Here is a 24,220-nt window from a genome sequence, read left to right as displayed (position 1 = left end):
TGTAACAAATACTGAAAGTTCACTTATAAAAATTAGTAAAGTGTATAATAAATTGTATATAAATAATAGTAAAGTGTATTATACTGTATATTCATTTATTTATTATTTCTTTTTTGGCTTAGTCTCTGATTTATCAGGGGTCGCCACAGCGGAATGAACCACCAACTATTCAAGTACATGTTTTACGCGGCGGATGCCCTTCCAGCTGCAACCCAGTACTGGAAAACACCCATACACACTCATTCACACACACACACACAATTTAGTTGATCAGTTCCCCTATAGTGCATGTGTTTGGACTGTGGGGGAAACCGGAGCACCCGGAGGAAACCCACACCAACACGGGGAGAACATGCAAACTCCACACAGAAACACCAGCCGACCCAGGCAGTATAATACACTTTACTATAGTATTGTTTAAACTATACTGTGGTATTTTGGTCAAGTGGGACCAAAATTAAATGAAGCACACTTACTGACGCCATTAGTAAAGGCTGAGAGGAGCTTTTGTGCAACTGAAATAAACAGGATTACAGGATTAGACAAAACCCTCAAAGTATCAAACATATTTAGGAGGGTTTGTGTTTGTTTGGGGTTGCACATTTATAGGATTTCTTTGTTGAACTCTGGCGCTCATTAACCCTTATGGCTCTAAAATGACCATTATAACAGCATGTTTTTTAAAAACGTTTTAAACTGAACACATTTAGGGTAAAAAACAACACAGGCTCATTCTGATAACGTACCCCTTTATACATCATGATTCCATTAGAGGGCGCTGTGTACGCTTTTACAGATCTCAAATTTCTCTCACTAGTGCAGGGGTGGCCAACCCTGTTCCTAGAGAGCCACCTTCCTGCAGATTTCAGTTGCTACCCATATCAAACACACATGAACCAATTAATTAGGACCACGTGATCAATACAGGCAGGTGTGTTTGATATGGGTCGCAACTGAAATCTGCTGGAAGGTGGCTCTCCAGGAACAGGATTGGCCACCCCTGCACTAGTGCCATTGGCGCCTGCTGTTTTCACGTAAATCCACCAGAGGGCGCTGAGTATGCTTTTACAGATATCAAATTTCTCTCACGAGTGCCATTGGCGCCTGCTGTTCTCACATTAATCCACCAGAGGGCGCTGTGTACGCTTTTTAAGATCTCAAATTTCTCCACAAGTGCCTTTTGCGCCTGCTGTTCTCTTGTAAATCCACCAGAGGCCGCTGTCGACTGACTGACCGACCGACCGACTGAGCCACCCTCCCAACCCAACCAATAGTGTTTTCAAAATTGACCTCTTTCCTGTAGTGAGAGTTGAGTGTTGTCCAGTGAGTGAACACTCCTAAAATACTGCACACTGATGAGGGAACACCTGCACATTCACAGTGTGTGATGAAGATCAGGTTCAGTGAAGGCGGCTCAGTTTGATCTGAAGGACATGATAGTGTATACTGAATTATAGACAACACTAGGGTTAATGGAGAAGAACTGGCCACAGACAGCTTTACAGTAGGCTTGCGTGCGAGTAAGTGTGTGTTTCCTGCAGGTCGAGCTCCTCCAGTGGTACGGGTCAGTCAGTGGAGAGCATCGGGACCCGTCAGCCATCCAGAATGCGGATCCGGCGGCAGCAGCAGCGTCTGTCTGCGGTGTTCAGTCGAGGAGAAACAAACGCAGATGCGGCGGCGGTGCCTGACGATCCCTCTGAACTCTCCAATCACATCACGGCTCCGGGGATTCTGAAGATCTTTGGCACTGAGATTTGCGAAGGAGCCAATTATAAGAGTGTGTTGGCGACCACACACTCCAGCGCCAGAGAACTGGTGAAAGAGGCACTGGCCAGGTCAGAAACAAGTACCAATAGTTACATTAAAACCGAGACAGACATGACAGGTCTATTTACTATTCACATGCTTATCTAGTCTGTTTACTAATTACACTAATATATATATATATATATATTACACTTATATCCACATGCGCATTCCTCCATCCATTTTCCCAAATGCCTGTTCATCCATTTATTCATTTAGCCATCCATCCATCCATCCATCCATCCATCCAATCATCTATATGCGTATTCATCCATCTATCTATCCTAATCCATATCCATCCGCCTATATGTGTATCCATCCATCTATCCATCCATCTATATGCGTGTCTATCCATCCATCTATCATCCATATGTGTATCCATCCATCTATCCATCCACCAATCTATCCAAATTCGTGTCCATTCATCAATATTTATATCCATCTATCCATCCCTCCAGATGCGCATCCATCAATCCATGTGTATCCATCCATTCATCTGCGTATCCATCCATCCATCCACATGTATATGCATCCATTCATCCATTCGTTTGCATATCTATCCATCAACCTATATATGCATCCATCCATCCATCCATCCATCTATCCATCTATCCACCTATCTATCCATTCATCCATCCCTGCATCCATCCATTTATCCATCCATATGTGTATCCATTCACTCACTCATCCATCCATCCATCCATCCATCCATCCATTTGTTTGCATATCCATCCATTTGTCCATCCATTTGGGTATCAATCCATCCATCCATCCATCCATACATCCATCCATTAATTTGTTTGTATATTCATTCATCCACCCATGTATATCCATCCATTCATTCATCCATTCATATGCATATCCATCCATCCATCCATCCTTTTATTGGTTTCATCATCTATCTATCTATCTATCTATCTATCTATCTATCTATCTATCTATCTATCTATCTATCTATCTATCTATCTATCTATCTATCTATCTATCTATCTATCTATCTATCTATCTATCTATCTATCTATCTATCTATCTATCTATCTATCATCCATCCATCCATCCATTATCCAACCATATGTGTATCCATCCATCCATTGATTTACTTGTTTGCATATCCATTCATCCATCCATCCATCCACCCATCCGTTTATTCGTTTGCATATCCATCTATCCATCCATCCATTTATTTGTTTGCAAATCCAACCATCCATCCATACATCCATCCATCCATCCATCCATCCATCTGTATGCATATCCATCCAGTCGTTTGTGTATCCATCCATCCATTCATTTGCGTATTCATCTATTGAACCATATGTATATCCATCCATCCATCCATCCATCCACCTATCTAACCATTCATCCATCCATGCATCCATCCATTCATCCATCCATATGTGTATCCATCCACTCATTCGTCCATCCCTCCATCCATCCATTTGTTTGCATATCCATCCATTCGTCCATCCATTTGGGTATCCATCCATCCACCCATGTGTATCCATCCATTCATTCATCCATTCATATGCATATCCATCCATCCATCCATCCACCCTTTTATTGGTTTCCTTATCTATTTATCCATCCATCCATCCATCCATTATCCAACCATATGTGTATCCATCCATCCATTCATTTACTTGTTTGCATATCCATCCATCCATCCATCCATCCATCCATCCACCCATTAGTTTATTAATTTGCATATCCATCTATCCATCCATCCATTTATTTGTTTGCATATCCATACATCTATCCATTCATCCATCTATCATTCATCCATCCATCCATCCGTATGCATATCCATCCAGTCGTTTGCGTCTCTATCCATATGTGTATCCATCCATCTATCCATCTATCTATATGCGTGTCTATCCATCCATCTATCATCCATATGTGTATCCATCCATCTATCCATCCACCAATCTATCCAAATTCGTGTCCATTCATCAATATTTATATCCATCTATCCATCCCTCCAGATGCGCATCCATCAATCCATGTGTATCCATCCATTCATCTGCGTATCCATCCATCCATCCACATGTATATGCATCCATTCATCCATTCGTTTGCATATCTATCCATCAACCTATATATGCATCCATCCATCCATCCATCTATCCATCTATCCACCTATATATCCATTCATCCATCCCTGCATCCATCCATTTATCCATCCATATGTGTGTCCATTCACTCACTCATCCATCCATCCATCCATCCATCCATCCATCCATTTGTTTGCATATCCATACATTTGTCCATCCATTTGGGTATCCATCCATCCATCCATACATCCATCCATTAATTTGTTTGTATATTCATTCATCCACCCATGTGTATCCATCCATTCATTCATCCATTCATATACATATCCATCCATCCATCCATCCATCCATCCATCCATCCTTTTATTGGTTTCCTCATCTATCTATCTATCTATCTATCTATCTATCTATCTATCTATCTATCTATCTATCTATCTATCTATCTATCTATCTATCTATCTATCTATCTATCTATCTATCTATCTATCTATCTATCTATCTATCTATCTATCTATCTATCATCCATCCATCCATCCATCCATTATCCAACCATATGTGTATCCATCCATCCATTGATTTACTTGTTTGCATATCCATTCATCCATCCATCCATCCACCCATCCGTTTATTCGTTTGCATATCCATCAATCCATCCATCCATTTATTTGTTTGCATATCCATCCATCCATCCATACATCCATCCATCCATCCATTTGTATGCATATCCATCCAGTCGTTTGTGTATCCATCCATCCATTCGTTTGCGTATGCATCTATTGAACCATATGTATATCCATCCATCCATCCATCCATCCACCTATCTAACCATTCATCCATCCATGCATCCATCCATTCATCCATCCATATGTGTATCCATCCACTCATTCGTCCATCCCTCCATCCATCCATTTGTTTGCATATCCATCCATTCGTCCATCCATTTGGGTATCCATCCATCCATACATCCATCCATTAATTTGTTTGCATATCCATTCATCCACCCATGTGTATCCATCCATTCATTCATCCATTCATATGCATATCCATCCATCCATCCACCCTTTTATTGGTTTCCTTATCTATTTATCTATCCATCCATCCATCCATTATCCAACCATATGTGTATCCATCCATCCATTCATTTACTTGTTTGCATATCCATCCATCCATCCATCCACCCATTAGTTTATTAATTTGCATATCCATCTATCCATCCATCCATTTATTTGTTTGCATATCCATACATCTATCCATTCATCCATCTATCATTCATCCATCCATCCATCCGTATGCATATCCATCCAGTCGTTTGCGTCTCTATCCATATGTGTATCCATCCATCCATTCGTATGCATATCCATCTATTGAACCATATGTACATCCATCCATCCATCAATTCATCCACCCATCTGTCCATCTGCTTATCCATCCATCTATGTGTAAATGTGTTAAGCTTAAAGGTGATGGAAATTACCCAAATTTAATTTAATTTAATTTAATTGTATTTTGTTTTGTTTTGTTTTGTCTTGTTTTGTTCTATTCCCGCAGGTATTCAGTGAGTAAAGCAGACGCGGGTGAGTATGTGCTGTGCGATGTGATTGGCTGCGTGGTGAACCACAGCTGGAGGACGGAGTGTGTTCGCGCGCTCGGAGAAAATGAGAAACCGCTCCTGCTGCAGTCGCTCTGGAAACCCAGAGAAGGATTCGCTCGCCGGTTCGAGATCCAGCGCAAGGCCACGCTGGAGGAACAAAACTCCAGAGACGAGGACACGCTGACCGCTGGTACGACACACACAATGACAGTAATTAGCAGACAGCAGATTGTGTTTGTATGCTAAATGCTCGATATGTTTTGCTTATATTGAAATATTGTCATCTATTTGCATGCTGAATCATGATTGGTCTTAATTTTTTTCATCTCCTTGGATTCTGGATTGTGATTGGCTTTCATTTGTACATCTATTTGCATGCTGAATCATGATTGGTCATCAATCTTTCATCTGTTTGCGTTCTGAATTGTGATTGGCTTTCATTTAAACAACTATTTGCATGCCGCATTATGATTGGTCTTCATTTTGTCTCCTGTTTGCATTTTGAACTGTGATTGGCTTTCATTCGTACGTCTATTTGCATGCTGCATCATGATTGGTCTGCATTTTTTCATCTGTTTGCACTCTGGATAGTGATTGGTCTTTATTCGTACATCTATTTGCATGCTGAATCATGATTGGTCATCAATCTTTTATCTGATTGCATTCTGAATTGTGATTGGCTTCCATTCGTACATCTATTTGCATGTTGCATTAGGATTGGTCTTCATTTTTTCATCTGTTTGCATTCTGAATTGTGATTGGCTTCTATTCGTACATCTATTTGCATGCTGAATCATGATTGGTCTTCATTTTTTCATCTGTTTGCATTCTGAATTGTGATTGGCTTTTATTTGGTCATCTATTTGCATGCTGAATCATGATTGGTGGATTTATCTTGTACTTTTTTTTTTTCATGAATATTGCCTGCATCTGGTTCTCCAGGTATAAACGCTCAGGCGCGGAAGCTGCAGAAGACTCGCTCCAGAGGGAAATCAGTGTGTGTGAGAGACAACGACACACTCAGTCTGTTCAAGAGTCTGAGCGAGACAGACCTGAACTCCTGCACACACACCTGCACAAACCACACACACACTCCAGAGGCTGAAAGCCTGAACACCTGCACACACACCAGTACAAATCACACTCGCATTCCAGACACTCAGTGTGCAGACGGAGAGAGAGAAGAGACGGAGAGCAGCGACGACAACTGCACACAGTACTGCATTCACCCACCGACACACTGCCCATACCTGCTGCTGCTGCAGGGATACAGCCACAGACAGGTACACACACACACACACACACACACACACATTATTCACGTACAGTCTGGAAAGTATTGATAGCGCTTCACTTTTTCCACATTTGTTTATGTTACAGCCTTATTCCAAAATGGATTAACCTTATCAATTTCCTCAACATTCTACACACAATCTCCCATAATGACAATGTGGAAACAGAGTTTCTGAAATTGTTGCAGATTTATTAACAAAAAAAAACTTCATTGGAGTTCACCTGTGCTCAATTCAGCTGATTGGACATGATCTGAAAAGGCTACACCTGTCTATATAAGCGCCCAGGGTTGACAGTGCATGTCAAAGCACAAACCAAGCATGAAGACAAAGGAACTGTCTGTAGACCTCAGAGACAGGATTGTCTGGAGGCACAAGGCTGGGGAAGGTTACAGACACATTTCTGCTCTGAAAGCTCTATTGAGCACAGCGGCCTCCATCATCCGTAAGTGGAAGATGTTTAACCACCAGGACTCTTCCTACAGCTGCCCAGCCATCTTAGCTGAGTGATCAGGGGAGAAGGGCCTCAGTCAGGGAGGTGATCAATAACCTGATGGTCACTCTGTCTGAGCTCCAGCGTTGTTCTGTGGAGAGAGGAGAAGCTTAGAGAAGGACAACCATCTGTGCAGCAATCCACCAATCAGGCATCTGTATGGGAGAGTGGCCAGACGGAAGACACTCCCCGCCTGGAGTTTGCCATCTGCAGGACTCTCAGACCATCAGAAACTAAACTCTCTGCTCTGATCAGACTCAAACTGAACTGTTTGGAGTGAACGCCAGGCGTTACGTTTGGAGAACAGCAGGCGGCGCTCATCATCAGGCTAACAGCATCCCTACAGTGAAGCATGGTGGTGTTGGCATCATGCTGTGGGGATGTGTTTCAGCAGCAGGAACTGGGAGACTAGTCAGGATAGAGGGAAAGATGAATGCAGCGATGTACAGAGACATCCTGAATGAAGACCTGCACAAGAGTGCTCTCCACCTCAGACTGGGGCGACGCTTCATCTTCCAGCAGGACAATGACCCAAAGCACACCGCCAGAATATCAATGGAGCGGCACAGAAACAACTCTGTGAATATCCTTGAGTGGCCCAGCCTGAGCTCAGACCTAAATCCTATTGAGCATCTCTGGAGAGATCTGGAAATGGCTGTACACGTCACTTCCCATCCAACCTGATAGAGCTTGAGAGGTCCTGCAAAGAGGAATGTTTCCCAAAGACAGGTGTGCAGAGCTTGTGGCATCACGTTTAAGAAGACTTGAGGCTGTAATCACTGCCAAAGGTGCATCAACAAAGTATTGAGCAATGCCTGTGAATACTGATGTACATCTGATTTATCAGCTCTTTTAATTTTTAATAAATCTGCAACAATTGCAAAAACTCTGTTTCCACATTGTCATTATGGGGGATTGTGTGTAGAATGTTGAGGAGATCAATCAATTTGATCCGTTTTGGAATAAGGCTGTCGCATAAACACATGTGGGAAAGTGAAGCGCTGTCAATACTTCCCGCATGCACTGTATACAATAAACGTCTTTCATGTGGTCATAGCTGTGAATGTGTGATAATAATGATGAGAACTGTAGGAATTCATTATTTTTGGTTGTAGGAAAATGCTTTAGAGACTGATCAGACCTGAGCATCTAACAATCACAGCGATTCCCCCTCCCTTTTAATAAAACACACATGTGTGACGTCAATGAAGCACGGAAAAAAATGATCCCACATCCCCGCAGTCCCTCTGGAAAACCGCAGAGAGATCCAAACACAGAAAACTGAGCACGCTTGCAGAAATAAACCTGGACAGGAAGTGGAGCGGACACACACTTCCTGTCAGATTAGAGCGATGATCAAACATCTGTACGGTGTGTGTTATCAGAGTCTGTCCACGTACCTTTTTTTTTAGCAGTCTTTGTATTGAGATGTAACACAAATGTGACAATATGAAGAGTTCAGAGGCAGAAACCTGTCAATGCCGTCTGAATTGAAATGAGCATGCTTATCAGTCTCCTGTGTGGATGTTCAGTAATATCACTTTTATGGCAAAGAATAAGTCCTTTTCCTGGTCTTCAAAGTGAAATATCTCAACACAAACAAAGGAGGCTGAGAAAAATGTTCACTTTCGATGGAAATTTCTGACGGCACTTAGAGGTTTTCGCATCTGAACTCTTCATATAATGCATCGCAATCATATTTCTATCTTTATTCTGTCATTCTCCTGTGGCTTAGTCCCTTATTTATCAGGAGTCGCCACAGCTGAATGAACCAGCAACAATTCCAGCATATGTTTTACACAATGGATGCTTTTCCAGCTGCAACCCAGCACTGGGAAACACCCATACACACTCATTCACACTCATACACTATGGAGAATTTTAGCTTACCCAGTTCCCCTATAGCGCATGTGTTTGTACTGTTGGGGACACCGGAGCAAGATTGCATATGAATGTGGGCCACTTTAGGCAGTGATGCAGCACTGCTGGTCTTCCTTCGGCCCAGACGGAATGAATGTGAGCCTGAAGTGGCCCGCCTGTACAATGGCAAAGGGGGGCCAGATTTAAATTCATATATGGGGCATTTAAGGCAAAGATTTGGCACTTGATGTAATCTGAATGTGCGCCTAATGTGGCCCATGTGGAAAATGATCAATGTGGCCCAAATGATGGAGGACAAATGTGGGCCACAGTTGGCAAAATAGTGGCATGGTCATTTAAGAGTAATCTGGGTCTAAACCTAAAGTGGCTCACATGTGTGAGTACAAATGTGGCCCAGTTATCTTAAGACATATGTGGGCCACTTTTGGCAAATGTTAGGCACAATACTATCTGGCTATTGCAGCCATTAGTCTATAGCGGCACAGAGAAGAAATGGCAAATGTGGCCCAGTTATCTTAAAACACATGTGGGCCACTTTGGGCAAATATTCGGCACAGTTAGCTATGGCTAATGTGGCTCTGAACTTAATGTGGCCCAGAGAAGAAATGGCAAATGTGGCCCAGTTATCTTAAAACACATGTGAGCCAAATATTAGAGGAAACACTGTGAACAACTCCTGAATCTGTTCAAGAACATTTGGGAAATATTTGAAAGAAATTCACTGGAGGGCGAATCATTCTGACTTCCACTATCCGTACTGACTAACTCATATCTGCGTGTGCTGTTGTCAGTGATGATGTGTTTTCCCCTCAGGATCTGCTCCTGTATGCTCTGGTCAGCAGCTGCACGGTGTTCGGTCATCATGTGAATCTCTCTGACACTGAAAGCGATGTGAACGCTGTGTGTCTGTGGGATCCAGATCTGCTGGAGCGTCACTGCTGCATCCGGCGAAAGGACATCAACACTGGACCCAGGTTATTATAGCTTATTTTGAAAAAAAGTTTTATTTTGATACTACACTGAAATCAAATGCTTTTCCTACTTAGAGTTTTTGTGTTGTTTCTAGTATCAAGAATATAGTATCAATATCAAGAAGCATTTTCCAGACAAGTACAACATATTATGTTGTGAGCTGAAATTAAGTAAGATTTTTCTTAAAATGAGCAAAATAATCAGCAATGGGGTAAGCAAAATAATTTAAATAATTTAAATTGTTTATGGTTTGATTATTATTTCACTTACATCATTGGCAGATTATTTTGCTTATTATTTACAGATTATTTTCCTTGGGCAAAATAAATATTTAGATTAATCCTAAAATATAAAATAAAAAAACAAAAAAATTTAAGAGGAATTTATTAAAAAAATAAATATATCTTTGGGTTGTTCTAAAGCAAAATTATAATGCGATCTAAGGTAAAAAAAAAAAAAAAAAGTAACTTACTTAAATTTTTTAATTTAATTTTCTGATCACAATGATATTTTTTATTTAATTAAATTTTATAGTTTGTACGAGTAAAATTAAATTAAATTAAATTAAATTAAATCAAATTAAATTAAATTAAATTAAATTAAATTAAATTAAATTAAATTAAATTAAATTAAATTAAACTAAATTAAATTAAATTAAATTAAATTAAATTAAATTAAATCTATTCATTCATTCATTCATTTTTTTTTCGGCTTAGTCCCCTTATTAATGTTGGGTTTATTAATGCCCTTTTTTTAATGCCACAGGGGAATGAACTACCTGAATTAAATTAAATTAAATTAAATTAAATTAAATTAAATTAAATTAAATTAAATTAAATTAAATTAAATTAAATTAAATTAAATTAAATTAAATTAAATTAAATTAGATAATAATATTAAATTAAATAATAATATTAAATTAAATTAAATTAATTAATTCATTCATTCTTGTTTTTCCGGCTTAGTCCCCTTATTAATGGGGGTATTATTAATGCCCTTTTTTCATGCCACAGGGGAATGAACCACCTAAATTTAATTTAATTTAATTTAATTTAAAAGAAACAAAAAATAGCTGTAACAAATTGCAAAAAAAAATTTTAGGTGCGTTTTTTTGTGTGTGTGTGAATTGCAATAGTTTTAGTTTTGTTTAATAAAATGAGCATGTTCTGGTGGTCTTGCACTCCTCAGTCTTCTGAAGCCTCTGAGTGGAGCCGCCGTGCAGAGAAACGGAGCCGCAGTGCAGGACGAGGTGGAGCTGCGGTCCGGAGACTTCATCTCCATCGGGGAGCATTACCTGCTCATGTTTAAGGACCCGACAGCTCCTGGCGCACCGCTCACGGTTATTATTACACTAATTTATTCTACTATTTAAAGGTCATTATATTGCTCTTTTTTGTCAAGCTGGAAACATTTAGCACTGTTAGTTTTAATATTTTTAATGTCTTTTTAGCTTCCCTTCCAGACCACAACAGTATACATAATATATACACATACATTTAAGGGCTAAATAAAGTAATATAAAGTTATTTTATTTTATTATTTTAATGATGTTTTCATTTTTATCTCCAAAGTGTTTTACGTACAGGCATGTAACATCAGTACAGTTTGATTCGTTGATGTTGTTGTTGCTCTCCCTGTGCACTCAGACACACACTCGTCCCGTCCTCCAGCAGGTGTGTGTGGAGTGTGTGTGTCCGCGAGCGTTCAGAAACCTGCAGGGTGAGGATCTGGAGCTGGTGTATGATCTGCAGCATGAACACACACTTCTGGAGGAGATCTTCAGGCTGGCGGAGGAGCTGCACACACACGCACACGCGCACACACACAAGCTGAGCGTGGCGTTCCTGCTGTGTGTGTGTGTGCAGCGCTCCGTCATGCACTTCTCCACGGCGGACCTGCGGCGGCTGCTGCTGCGAGTGGCAGAACGCATACAGACCAGCGTCTGGGTGAGTGAATCACTCTTAAAGAGCCACTCATTTTGTTTATGACTGAATCAAATTGTGGAACGATTCAACTGAGTGAATGCATCGCTTTTAAAGAGCCACTTGTTTTGTTCATTATTGAATCAATTTGTTGAGCAAATCAGCTGAGTGAATGAATCAGTTTTAAAGAGACTGATTCAAACTGTTGAAAGAATTGACTCAGTGAATGACTGACTCTTAAAGAGCCACTCACTCATTTTGTCAGTGACTGAATCAAATTGGGGAATGATTCAACTGAGTGAACGCATTGCTTTTAAAGAGGCGCTTGTTCTGTTCATTACTGAGTTTTTATTGTTAAATGAATCGACTTAGTGATTGACTCACTCTTAAAGAGCCGCTTGTTTTGTTCATGACTGAATCATGACTCTGATTTGCTGAACTTTTGTTCTTTTGTACAGGAAAAGGCGAAGGAACTTGCAGCTTTACAGCCTGAAAAGTAAGAATTGTATAGTTCACTTCCAGAATGACCAATTCTTCATTAATTACTCTTGAATCAATTGAGTGAACGGCTCACTCTTAAAGAGTCACTCATTTCAGCCTTTTGTTTTGTTCATGTCTGAACCAAATTGTTGAATGACGGAACTGAGGGACAAACCTATTCGCAAAGAGCCACTTGCATTTTTCATGACTGAATCAAATTAGTGAATGAACCGACTGGGTAAACGACTCACTAATAAAAACAGCAACTTGTTTTGTTCATGACTGAGTCAAAGTGTTGGACAAATCAGTTGAGTTAACAACTCACGCCTAAAGAAAGACACTTGTTCGTTCATGACTGAATCACATTGGTGAATGAACCAACTAAATTATAGAATAAAAGAGAGCCACTTGTTTTGTTCATGACTGAATCAAAGTTATGAATGAATCACCTGAGTGAATGAATCACTCTTTGAGAGAGCCACTTGTTTTGATCATGACTGAATCAAAGTTATGAATGAATCACCTGAGTGAATGAATCACTCTTTGAGAGAGCCACTTGTTTTGATCATGACTGAATCAAAGTTCTGTACAAATCAACTGAGCAAACAACTCACTATTTAAGAGAGCCACTTGTTTTGTTCATGACTGAATCAAAGTTATGAATGAATCACCTGAGTGAATGAATCACTCTTTAAGAGAGCCACTTGTTTTGTTCATGACTGAATCAAAGTTATGAATGAATCACCTGAGTGAATGAATCACTCTTTAAGAGAGCCACTTGTTTTGTTCATGACTGAATCAAAGTTATGAATGAATCACCTGAGTGAATGAATCACTCTTTGAGAGAGCCACTTGTTTTGATCATGACTGAATCAAAGTTCTGAATGAATCACCTGAGTAAACAACTCACTCTTTAAGAGAGCCACTTGTTTTGTTCATGACTGAATCAAAGTTATGAATGAATCACCTGAGTGAATGAATCACTCTTTGAGAGAGCCACTTGTTTTGTTCATGACTGAATCAAAGTTCTGAATGAATCACCTGAGTGAATGACTCACTGTTTGAGAGAGCCACTTGTTTTGATCATGACTGAATCAAAGTTCTGAATGAATCACTTGAGTGAATGACTCACTCTTTAAGAGAGCCACTTGTTTTGTTCATGACTGAATCAAAGTTCTGAACAAATTAACTGAGCAAACAGCTCACTATTAAAGAGCCAAACATTTTGTTTGTGACTGAATCATATTGTTGAACAAACCAACTGAGTAAACGACTCACTCTTTAAGAGAGCCACTTGTTTTGTTTATGACTGAATCAAAGTTCTGAACGAATTTCCTGAGTGAACAACTCACTCTTAAAGAGCCACTCATCTTGTTCAAGACTGAGTTGAAGTGTTGAACAATACAACTGAGTGAATCATTTAATCATAAAGGTTTTGTTCATGACTGAATCAATTTGCTAAACGAACTAAAGAATGAGTGAATGAGTGAGTAAATGTTCGCTCTGTAAATAAACATTAGTGTACATGTATTAATGTCTTCATCTGTCAGTAAATCTCTCCTCCTGCTGCTGCAGTGACCGTGAGCTGCTGGTGGCTCTGGAAGCGATGCTCTTCTGGATGTCTAGCTCTCTGCAGCTCCTGTATTTCGTTCAGCAGGAGGTCCCGCGGCTCCAGAAACAGAAGCAGCCCTTCATCACAGCTCATTCAGACGCAGTGGAGCTGCACTTGGCCATTGAGGAGACGCTGAGCGTTCTGGAGGAGGTGTTCATGTTCTCCTTCCAGCAGTGCGTCTACTACATCACTAAGGTCAGAGCCACTGCACATATTATATTATTATGAGATATCTGTCAATAATGTGCAGCTGATATTCTACACATAATATCAGTCATTTAAAAATATAATAATAAACATACAATGTTGACGCAGTCGCGCAGTAGGTAGCGCTGTCGCCTCACAGCAAGAAGGTCGCTGGTTCGAGCCTCGGCTGGGTCAGTGTGGAGTTTGCATGTTCTCCCCGTGTTGGTGTGGGTTTCCTCCGGGTGCTCCGGTTTCCCCCACAGTTCAAACACATACGGTACAGGTGAATTGAGGAGGCTAAATTGTCCGTAGTGTTTGAGTGTGAATGAGTGTGTATGGATGTTTTCCAGAGATGGGTTGCAGCTGGAAGGGCATCTGCTGCAAAAAGCATATGCTGGATATAAGTTGGGGGTTCACTCCGCTGTGGCGACCCCAGATTACTAAAGGGACATAGCCAAAAAGAAAATAAATAAAAGAATGAATAAAAATACAATTATAAAGTATTTGTTGGTATTTTTATTGCATATAAAAATGAAATATATAATGATTTTATTATTATTATTATTATTATTATTATTATTATTATGTGGTGAAATGTTTTTAACAGTTAAAGAAATGTTATATAATAATAATTATTATATTATATTTATTATTATTATTATTATAACCCACTGTGCCGCCATGATGCCCATTATTATTATTATTATTATTATTGTTGTTGTATTTTTATATAGTATTCATTAATATTATTATTAATATTATTATTATTATTATTATTATTATTATTATTATTATTATTATTATGTGGTGCAATATTGTTAACATCAGAAGAAATGTTGTATAATAATAATAATTATTATTATTATCATTATTATTATTGTTGTTGTTGTTTTATTATTATTATATAGAATTTGTATTATTATTATTATTAATATGGGGTGCAATTTTGTTAACATTAGAAGAAATGTTATATACTAATATTAATAATAATAATTATTATTATTTTCATCATTACAATAATAATGATGATACTAAATACTATTATAATAATAATAATAATTATTATTATTATAGTATTTATTATCATCATTATTATTGTTGTCGTTGTTCTTGTTATATTATTATTATTATTTAGAATTATTATTATTATATAAATTGGTTATTATTATATAAAATTATTATTATTATTGTATAGTATTAATTATTATTATTATGTGGTGTAATATTGTTAACATTAGAAGAATTGTTATTTGTTTATAATAACAATAATAATAGTTATAATTATTATTATCATTTATTATTATAATCATTAAATATTATTATAATTAATTATTATTATTGTATAGTATTTAATATTATTATTATTAATATTAAGTACAAATATAAAAAAAATCATTATTTATCAAATATAAAAATTTTAGTAAAAATATAAATTTATAATTCACCACCAAACAGACTCAAACAGAATCTACTGTGATGTCGTCGGAGTGACATTAGTTTAGTTATTTAATTACATCTTGTGTATTTTAGTCTTAATGTGTGTATGTTTTTTTATTATTATTTTTTTTATTTAATTTATACTTAATAATATGTACATACACCTCCATTCACAAGTGTGAATCATTTTTCACCATTTTTGAAGCAATCCATGAACTCGCATTGATCAAAAGGCATTAAAGTGACATTAAAGTGACACTGTAGTGTTAATGCTAAAAATGCAGATTTTAGTCAATTTGATTTTACTGTATACTGACATAGTAAAATAGCTATTATCAATTGCAATTATTTATCACATTTTTACAAGACATTTATATTACACTAAAGCAGTGTTGTTGAACAGAACAGGCTTCTTTCGTAAACGCCTCTGACCTCAGATGTTAAAGCAGTCTGGACCTGATGACCTCTTTAAAGTGTTTGTGTGTGTGTGTGTGTGTGTGTGTGTGTGTGTGTGTTTAGCCGTCAGTGGTTTTTCTGAGCTGTTTCTCAGACTCTCCTGCGTTCAGACATCATTTGGCAAAGCCAGGATTTGGGATTGATTTGTATTCTGCCTGAGAAAATCCTCAAACGTCTCGGCCTTTGGGAAATAATAATTCATCTTTGTTCAGAGAGAGATCTTGTTGTGGAAAGAGCTGCGTCTGAATGAGTGTGATCTGATTTACAGGAACAGAAAGTCCATCAGGCTTTTCTGTGGATGAGATAAACTGACTGCATAGAGGAATGTGGAGGGAGTGTGTGGAAACAACATGCAAACAAACTTAACCTGAGATCCAAACTCAAGTTCTATAGTCATTTTTGATAAATATGACAGTGTATTGGAGTCATAGTAAAGTGAATGATACTGTATATATTATAGGACTCTTTATGAATGCTGTAGTATTAACTATAGTGAACTGTAATACATACTGAAGGATGTGTAGTATATACAGTAAAATACAGCATTGGGTCATTTGTTTATACTACTTTGGTTGTTGTATTACTATAGCTACTACAGAATTACCATGTCAGACTGATTACTATAGTCGTTATGTTACCCTAGCAACTGTAGAATTCCCATGACAGATAGAAAAGTATAGTTATTGGCTGCGTCCGAAACCGCATACTTCCATACTGTATAGTACGCTAAAATCAGAATGCGAGCCGAGTAGTATGTCCGAATTCATAAATCTCGAAAATTAGTATGTGAGAAGTACCCGGATGACTTGATTCTGGAGTGCGCAGCCCATGCATGCTGCGCTATCCCATAATGCCCCGCGAGATAATTCATGAATCGAAGTGAAGCGACGCAACTGACGCAGGTAGGTCACATGACCCTGACAAAATGGGGAATATAGTACGAATTCCATTCATACTTTTCACATTCACACTGTATAGAACGCACTTTACTAACGGTCGAGCAGTATGTTTAAATTCAAATACAGTACCTACTGAGTAGCAGGCGGTTTCGGACACAGCCAGTGTGTTACCATAGCAACTATAGAATTACCATGGCAGATTAATTTCTTTAGTTGTTGTGTTACGATAATAACTATGTAATTACCATGAAAGACTAAATGCTATAGTTGTTACCATAGCAATTGCTAATAATTGTTACCATAGCAATTGCTAATTGCTGTGTTACCGTAGCAACTATGCAAATGCTATATCAGATCATTACTATATTTGTTGTTACCATAGTAACTCCAGAAGTACCATGACCGATTAAATATTATAGTTGTTGTGTTGCCATAGCAACTGTAGAATCACCAGTGCAGATTAATGTATGTGCTTTACTGTAGTATGATTCAGTAACACTACAGTATTTACCATACAGTACTATAGTATTTGCTTTTGTTGTGTGGGAAACCGCAGAATGAAAACAGGAGAATTACTTCATTACTCTCGATTAACCGCTTACCCTTGGGTAATTTTACTCATTATACAGGTAATCACAATAATAATGCAGTAAAGTGCACTTTATTAAAAACATGAAGTGCAGTCGTGGGAAAAGTCCTGCAGGACACTCTTACATTTTTTTTATGTTCTGGGGGGAAAAAGGTTTATTGGTGTTTTTAGTCAGTGGCGTTTCTGCTGTGGAAATAATGAAGCAGTGTGTGTGTGTGTGTGTGTGTGTTTTCACTGGTGGCACACGCTGTTTAAATGACATGTTATACTGTAAAAGCTTGGCAGAGAGGGGTTTTTCTGGCCCGTGAGCTCAATATTTTCAATAGGAAAACTGAATGAAAAACAAACAGGAGGGGGTTTAGGACTGTTAGCCGCTCGACGGGAAACAGCTGCTCATTTCTCTGAGCTCCATCACAACATTTACTGTATTCAGATAAAGACAAATCGCATTCATTTACTCAACACACACACACACACACACACACCAATGAGTTTTACTGCTTGTTTAAGCTACTTAATTAAAATAAGCTTAAACAACACAGTTCTTGAGTTATAGGGACAACTTAATCATTTTATCTTCAGTCCAATTAAACTTGTTAAATGAACTTAATTGATTTGTTTTGGGATATTGTGTGGATCTCTGCATTTTTTTCACAGGATAAAGAATTTACTCTTAAATCAGACAGTGACATTAATTAAATGAGGGGCCGCCACAGCGGAAGGAGCCGCCAACTATTCCAGCATATGATTTACGCAGTGGACGCCCTTCCAGCCGCAACCCAGTACTGGGAAACACCCATACACACTCATACACACACACACACACTCATACACTACGGCCAGTGTAGTTAATCAGTTCCCCTATAGCGCATGTGTTTGGACTGTGGGGGAAACCGGAGCACCCGGAGGAAACCCACACCAACACGGGGAGAACATGCAAACTCCACACAGAAACACCAACTGACCCAGCCGGGACTCGAACCAGCAACTTGGTTAAGAAAGAAATATCAAACACTAAAAGTAAGTGTGTGTGAGTTCTGACTGCAGCGGTTCAGATCCGTGGCTCAGTTTTTCCTCTGAGCGCGTGTGGTTATATGGGTGGATGTCTTCTGTGGAAATCGCGGCTCCTCCACAATCCATAGGTCTGATGTCAAACGTGCGTCTGACAAAACCAGCATTGTGCAAGAGCTTCAGACGACACACAACACACTCTTGCAGAACTGCAGGATATCTGCACACACACAGCTGAACATGGAGAGATACAACACACACACACACAGGACACATACATAAACATTACACACAAACATACACATACTCTCACTGGCCACTTTATTAGGTACACCTTGCTAGTGCCAGGTCGGACCCCTTTTGCCTTCAGATCTGTCTTAATCCTTCATGGCAGAGATTCAACAAGCTGCTGGAAATATTCCTCAGAGATTTTGCTCCATGATAGCATCACACAGTTGCTGCAGATTTGTCAGCTGCACATCCATGATGCCAATCTCCCGTTCCACCACATCCCAAAGCTGCTCTATTGGATTGAGCTCTGGTGACTGTGGAGGCCGTCTGAGTACAGTGAACTCATCGTCATGTTCAAGAAACCAGTCTGAGATGATTGAGCTTTATGACATGCTGTGTTATCCTGCTGGAAGTAGCCATCAGAAGATGGAGACACTGTGCTCATAAAGGGATGGACATGGTCAGCAGCAATACTCAGGTAGGCTGTGGCGTTGATGCTCAATTGGTACTAATGGACCCAAAGAAAATCTCCCCCACACCATTACACCACCACCACCAGCCTGCACCGCTGATACAAGGCAGGATGATCCATGCTTTCATGTTGTCTGAGCTGAGCATCTGAATGTGTCAGCAGAAATGGAGACTCATCAGAGCAGCAACGTTTCTCCAATCTTCTATTGTCCAGTTTTGGTGAGTCTGTGTGAATTGTAGCCTCAGTTTCCTGTTCTTAGCTGACAGGAGCGGCACCCGGTGTGCTCTTCTGCTGCTGTAGCCCATCCGCCTCAAGGTTGGACGTGTTGTGTGTTCAGAGATGTTCTTCTGCAGAGCTCGGTTGTAACGAGTGCTTATTTGAGTTACTGTCGCCTTTCTATCAGCTGGAACCAGTCTGGCCATTCTCCTCTGACCTCTGGCCTCATCAACAAGGCATTTGCGCCCACAGAACTGCCGCTCACTGGATATTTCCTCTTTGTCGGAGCATTCTCTGTAAAGCCTAGAGATGGTTGTGCGTGAAACTCCCAGTAGATCAGCAGTTTCTGAAATACTCAGAGCAGCCCGTCTGGCAGCAACAACCATGCCACGTTCAAAATCACTAAAATCCCCTTTCTTCCCCATTCTGATGCTCGCTCTGAACTGCAGCAGATCCTCTTGACCATGTCTACATGCCTGAATGCAGTGAGCTGCTGCCCTGTGATTGGCTGATTAGAAACTTGCGTTAACAAGCAGTTGGACAGGTGTACCTAATAAAGTGGCCGGTAAGTGTATATATACATACACATACACACATCTATCTGTCATATATAATATAATGTGTATATATATATTGTTGCATACAGTGCTGGTGCAACATAATTCCATTCTGCATTAAATGTGTGTGTGTGTTGTTCAGGTCCTGTACACACTCCTGCCGGCCGTTCTGGACAGTCATGCGTTCTCTGCGAGCGAGTGTGTGTCGGTGCAGCGGGTGCTGGAGGTGTTGATGCAGACGCTGCAGACACTCAGAGAACATCACCTTCATCCAGACGTCAGATCACAGCTCTTTTCATACCTGTTCTACTTCAGCAACACACTGCTGTTCAACCTGCTGATGGAGAGAGGTCACACACACACACACACACACACACACACACACACACACACACACACACACTGTAGCTGTGTTTACATCCAAACATATCCCATCATAAAACATTTGAAATTTCAAAATGAAGATGTTTTCTTGTGTGTTTGTGCATGCATGTGTGTGTATGCACGTGTGTGTGTGTGTGTGTGTGTGTGTGTGTGTGTGCTTGAATCTGGTGTGTATGTTTATGTGCACATGTGTTTGTGTCTTGAATGTGTGTGTGTGTGCATGCATGCATGTATGTGTGTGTGTGTGTTCAGGCTCAGGAGGAGGCTTCTTCTGCTGGTCTCGTGGTGTTCAGATCCGGGCAAATCTGGATCTGCTGCTGGACTGGACTGAAGCTTCTGGACTCTCAGATCTGGCTCAACATTTCCTGCTCAAACTCTCGTCAGCTGTCAATCTGCTGGCCACGCCCAGAGAAACCCTGCTGCAGGTCTGAATCCAGCCCACACACACACACACACACACACAGAAAACCAGCTTGTTCAACCCAGGCTCATTCTGAATATGTACCCGTGTATACATTTTAGGAGAGCTCCAAATATGTCCCAGGATATTTTTTGCAGTGTTTGTTTTCGTGAATCCACCAGATGGTGCTGTTGACTGACCAACCGCCCGATCCCCCCAACCACCCGCTTTCCTAAACCCAACCGAGAGTGTTTTCAAAAGCAATCCAGAAAAAGAAAAGCCCTCGCCTGATTATTACCACTTGTTCATATTTTGCAGTCAAAACTCAGACACACACACACAAACAGACACACAAACAAAGACAGACACAACAGCCAAAACAACTACTATGGAAGTCAATGGATTCCAACATTCTTCAAAATATCTACTTTTGTGTTCCACAGGAGAAACTCTTAAAGGTTTAAAACTGAAAAATGGTTGAGTAAATAATGACAACCTTTTCATTTTGGGTGTCTCCCTCTGTGTGTGTGTGTGTGTGTGTGTGTGTGTGTGTGTGTGTGTGTGTGTAGATGTCGTGGTCTGCTCTGCGTCTGGAGTATCCAGCACTGAACGCCGCTCAGCTCCATCATCTCCTGAGTCAGTATGAGCCTCAGCGGCGCTGCAAACACACCTGCTGCTGGACACCACCCACTGACACAGAGAGCTGCGCCGCACACACCACCGGTACACACACACACACACACACACACACACAGAAACATACACATGAAAAGACACACAGACATATTTACATAGACAGTCACACACACAAAGACACACACACACACTCACACATAGACAGAAACACACACACACATACGCAGACAGACACACACATACAAACACACACACACACACAAATACAGAAACACACTTTTACACACACATACAAACCTGTACACACAAACGAATACAGAAACACACACACACACATACACTGACAGACACACACATACAAACATGTACACACACAAATACAGAAACACACACTTTTACACACACATATTCACAAACATACGCACAAAGACACACAGACACACTTACATAGACAGACACACACACACACACAAACAGAAACACACACACATACGCAGACAGACACACACAAATACAGAAACACACACTTTTACACACACATACACACAAACATACGCATAAAGACACACAGGCACACTTACATAGACAGACACACACACAGAAACACATAAATACACTGACAGACACACACATACAAACATGTACACACACAAATACAGAAACACACACTTTTACACACACATACACACAAACATACGCATAAAGACACACAGACACACTTACATAGACAGACACACACACAGAAACACATAAATACACTGACAGACACACACATACAAACATGTACACACACAAATACAGAAACACACACTTTTACACACACATACACACAAACATACGCATAAAGACACACAGACACACTTACATAGACACACACACACACTGACACAGAGACAGAAACATACCCTGACTGACACAAGTACACACACAAAAACACACACACTCTCCTGATGACTCTGTGTGTGTGTGTGTGTGTGTGTGTGTGTGTCTAGCGGACCTGCTGGAGTGTTTTGATGCTCCTCCTCCTCTGGTTCTGCCCGGCGACGGCTTCCCCCTGCAGTTAAACAGAGCCGTGACAGATCTCAGCCTGATCCAGAGTCTGCAGCTGCTCCAGAAGCGGATCCAGAACATCACTGATCCAGAGTCAGCCACTGCGCACACACACACGCCTCCGGTGCGCACATTCACACACCGCTCATAGCCCAGTCTGGAACACACAACTTTATTATGTAAATAAATAGGTGGGGCGAGACGGTGGTCAGCACTGTGGCCTCACAGCAAGAAGGTTGCTGGTTCGAGTCCCGGCTGAATAATTCTGCATGTATTTAATTCTATATTTAATAATGAGTGTGTTTCTGTCCATTATCCAACACTTTTGAAAAGCTGAAAAGAATAAATGATTAATTCTGCACGTGTTTATTAATAATAATAAGCATGTTTGTGTCCACATGTCAGCATGTCTCTGCCGTGGTGATGGAGGCCAAGCGCACTAAACTAAAGGTTCCTCCTAAAGCTCGTCTGGAGCCGTCGGGTCACTCAGAGCTGCAGTTTCCTCCTGATCTGGACTCCTGTGGAGATCTTTTATCCCAGACTCTTCAGAATCTGGAGCTTCAGGATGAAGATGGTTCTGTTGCAGCGCTGGACTCGTCCTGTTTGCTGACGCCACCGAACACCCCGAGACAAACTGAAGACGATGCAGAGCAGAGTGAGACCAACTCACACACACCATCAACATTCACTCAGACACAGCACACACACACTGACCCCGATGTTCTATTCAGAGATGATTTGATTGGATGTTTCTGCTTTTTGTCGTCTCTGATTGGTCAGATGGCCTCTTCTCTTTCCTAATAGGTCAGATGGCACCTAATCTACTCATATGGGTCAGATAGCCCATATTCTTGTCTGATTGGTCAGATGACCGCTACTGCACTCTAATTGGTCAGATGTCCCTTATTCTTCTCTAATTGGTCAGATGACCCATTTTCTTGTCTGATTGGTCAGATGATCGTACTCTTCTCTAATTGGTCAGATGGCCCTTGTTATTTTCTGATTCGTCAGATGACCCCTGTTCTTCTTTGACTGGTCAGATGTCCCCTACTTTTCTCTAATTGGTCAGATGGCTCATACTCTCCTCTAATTGGTCAGATGTCCAATATTCTAAACTGATTGGTCAAATTACCCCACTCTACTTTAATGGGTCAGATGGCCCATATTGTCCTGTGATTGGTCAGATAGCCTTACTCTCCTCTGATTGGTCAGATAGCTTTATTCTCCTCTGGTCAAATAGCCTTAGCCTCCTGTGAGTGGTCAGATAGCATTACACTCGTCTGATTGGTCAGATAGCCTTAGTCTCCTGTGATTGGTTAGATAGCATTACACTCTTCTCGTTGGTCAGATAGCCTTAGTCTCCTGTGATTGGTCAGATAGCCTTAGTCTACTCTGATTGGTTAGATAGCATTACACTCTTCTCGTTGGTCAGATAGCCTTAGTCTCTCTGATTGGTCAGATATGCTTACTTTCCTATGATTGGTCGGATAGCCATACACTTCTGATTGGTCAGATAGCCTTAGCCTCTTGTGTTTGGTCAGACAGCCTTAGTCTTCTGTAATTGGTTAGATAGCTATACTGTCCTCTGATTGGTTAGAT

At 40.1% G+C, this 24,220-nt stretch overlaps 2 protein-coding genes across 4 annotated transcripts in view; one reads left to right on the top strand and one right to left on the bottom strand.

Moving 5' to 3' along the window:
• mprip (myosin phosphatase Rho interacting protein) overlaps positions 1–24,220 on the bottom strand; it is a 288,081-nt gene that overhangs the window by 66,098 nt on the left and 197,763 nt on the right. The gene's annotated exons all lie outside the window — the stretch shown is intronic.
• Positions 1–24,220, top strand: part of radil2b (Ras association and DIL domains 2b) — a 29,490-nt gene that overhangs the window by 2,037 nt on the left and 3,233 nt on the right. The window contains exons 2-14 of one of the 3 annotated variants that reach the window (XM_068224681.2): positions 1,542–1,835; positions 5,403–5,635; positions 6,388–6,728; positions 9,925–10,085; positions 11,272–11,422; positions 11,757–12,029; positions 12,464–12,501; positions 14,061–14,292; positions 20,294–20,501; positions 20,788–20,960; positions 21,505–21,658; positions 22,564–22,745; positions 23,027–23,276. In XM_068224681.2, the coding sequence (XP_068080782.1) occupies positions 1,542–1,835; positions 5,403–5,635; positions 6,388–6,728; positions 9,925–10,085; positions 11,272–11,422; positions 11,757–12,029; positions 12,464–12,501; positions 14,061–14,292; positions 20,294–20,501; positions 20,788–20,960; positions 21,505–21,658; positions 22,564–22,745; positions 23,027–23,276 (2,690 nt within the window). Of the gene's footprint in view, positions 1–1,541; positions 1,836–5,402; positions 5,636–6,387; positions 6,729–9,924; positions 10,086–11,271; positions 11,423–11,729; positions 12,030–12,463; positions 12,502–14,060; positions 14,293–20,293; positions 20,502–20,787; positions 20,961–21,504; positions 21,659–22,563; positions 22,746–23,026; positions 23,277–24,220 lie in introns of all 3 variants that reach the window. The other 2 variants (XM_073917997.1, XM_009306368.5) reach the window with 2 other exon arrangements.

This window comes from Danio rerio, chromosome 12, assembly GCF_049306965.1.
Source record: "Danio rerio strain Tuebingen ecotype United States chromosome 12, GRCz12tu, whole genome shotgun sequence".
Classification (NCBI taxonomy): Eukaryota; Metazoa; Chordata; class Actinopteri; order Cypriniformes; family Danionidae; genus Danio; species Danio rerio.
This window is presented reverse-complemented; position numbering and strand designations above follow the sequence as displayed.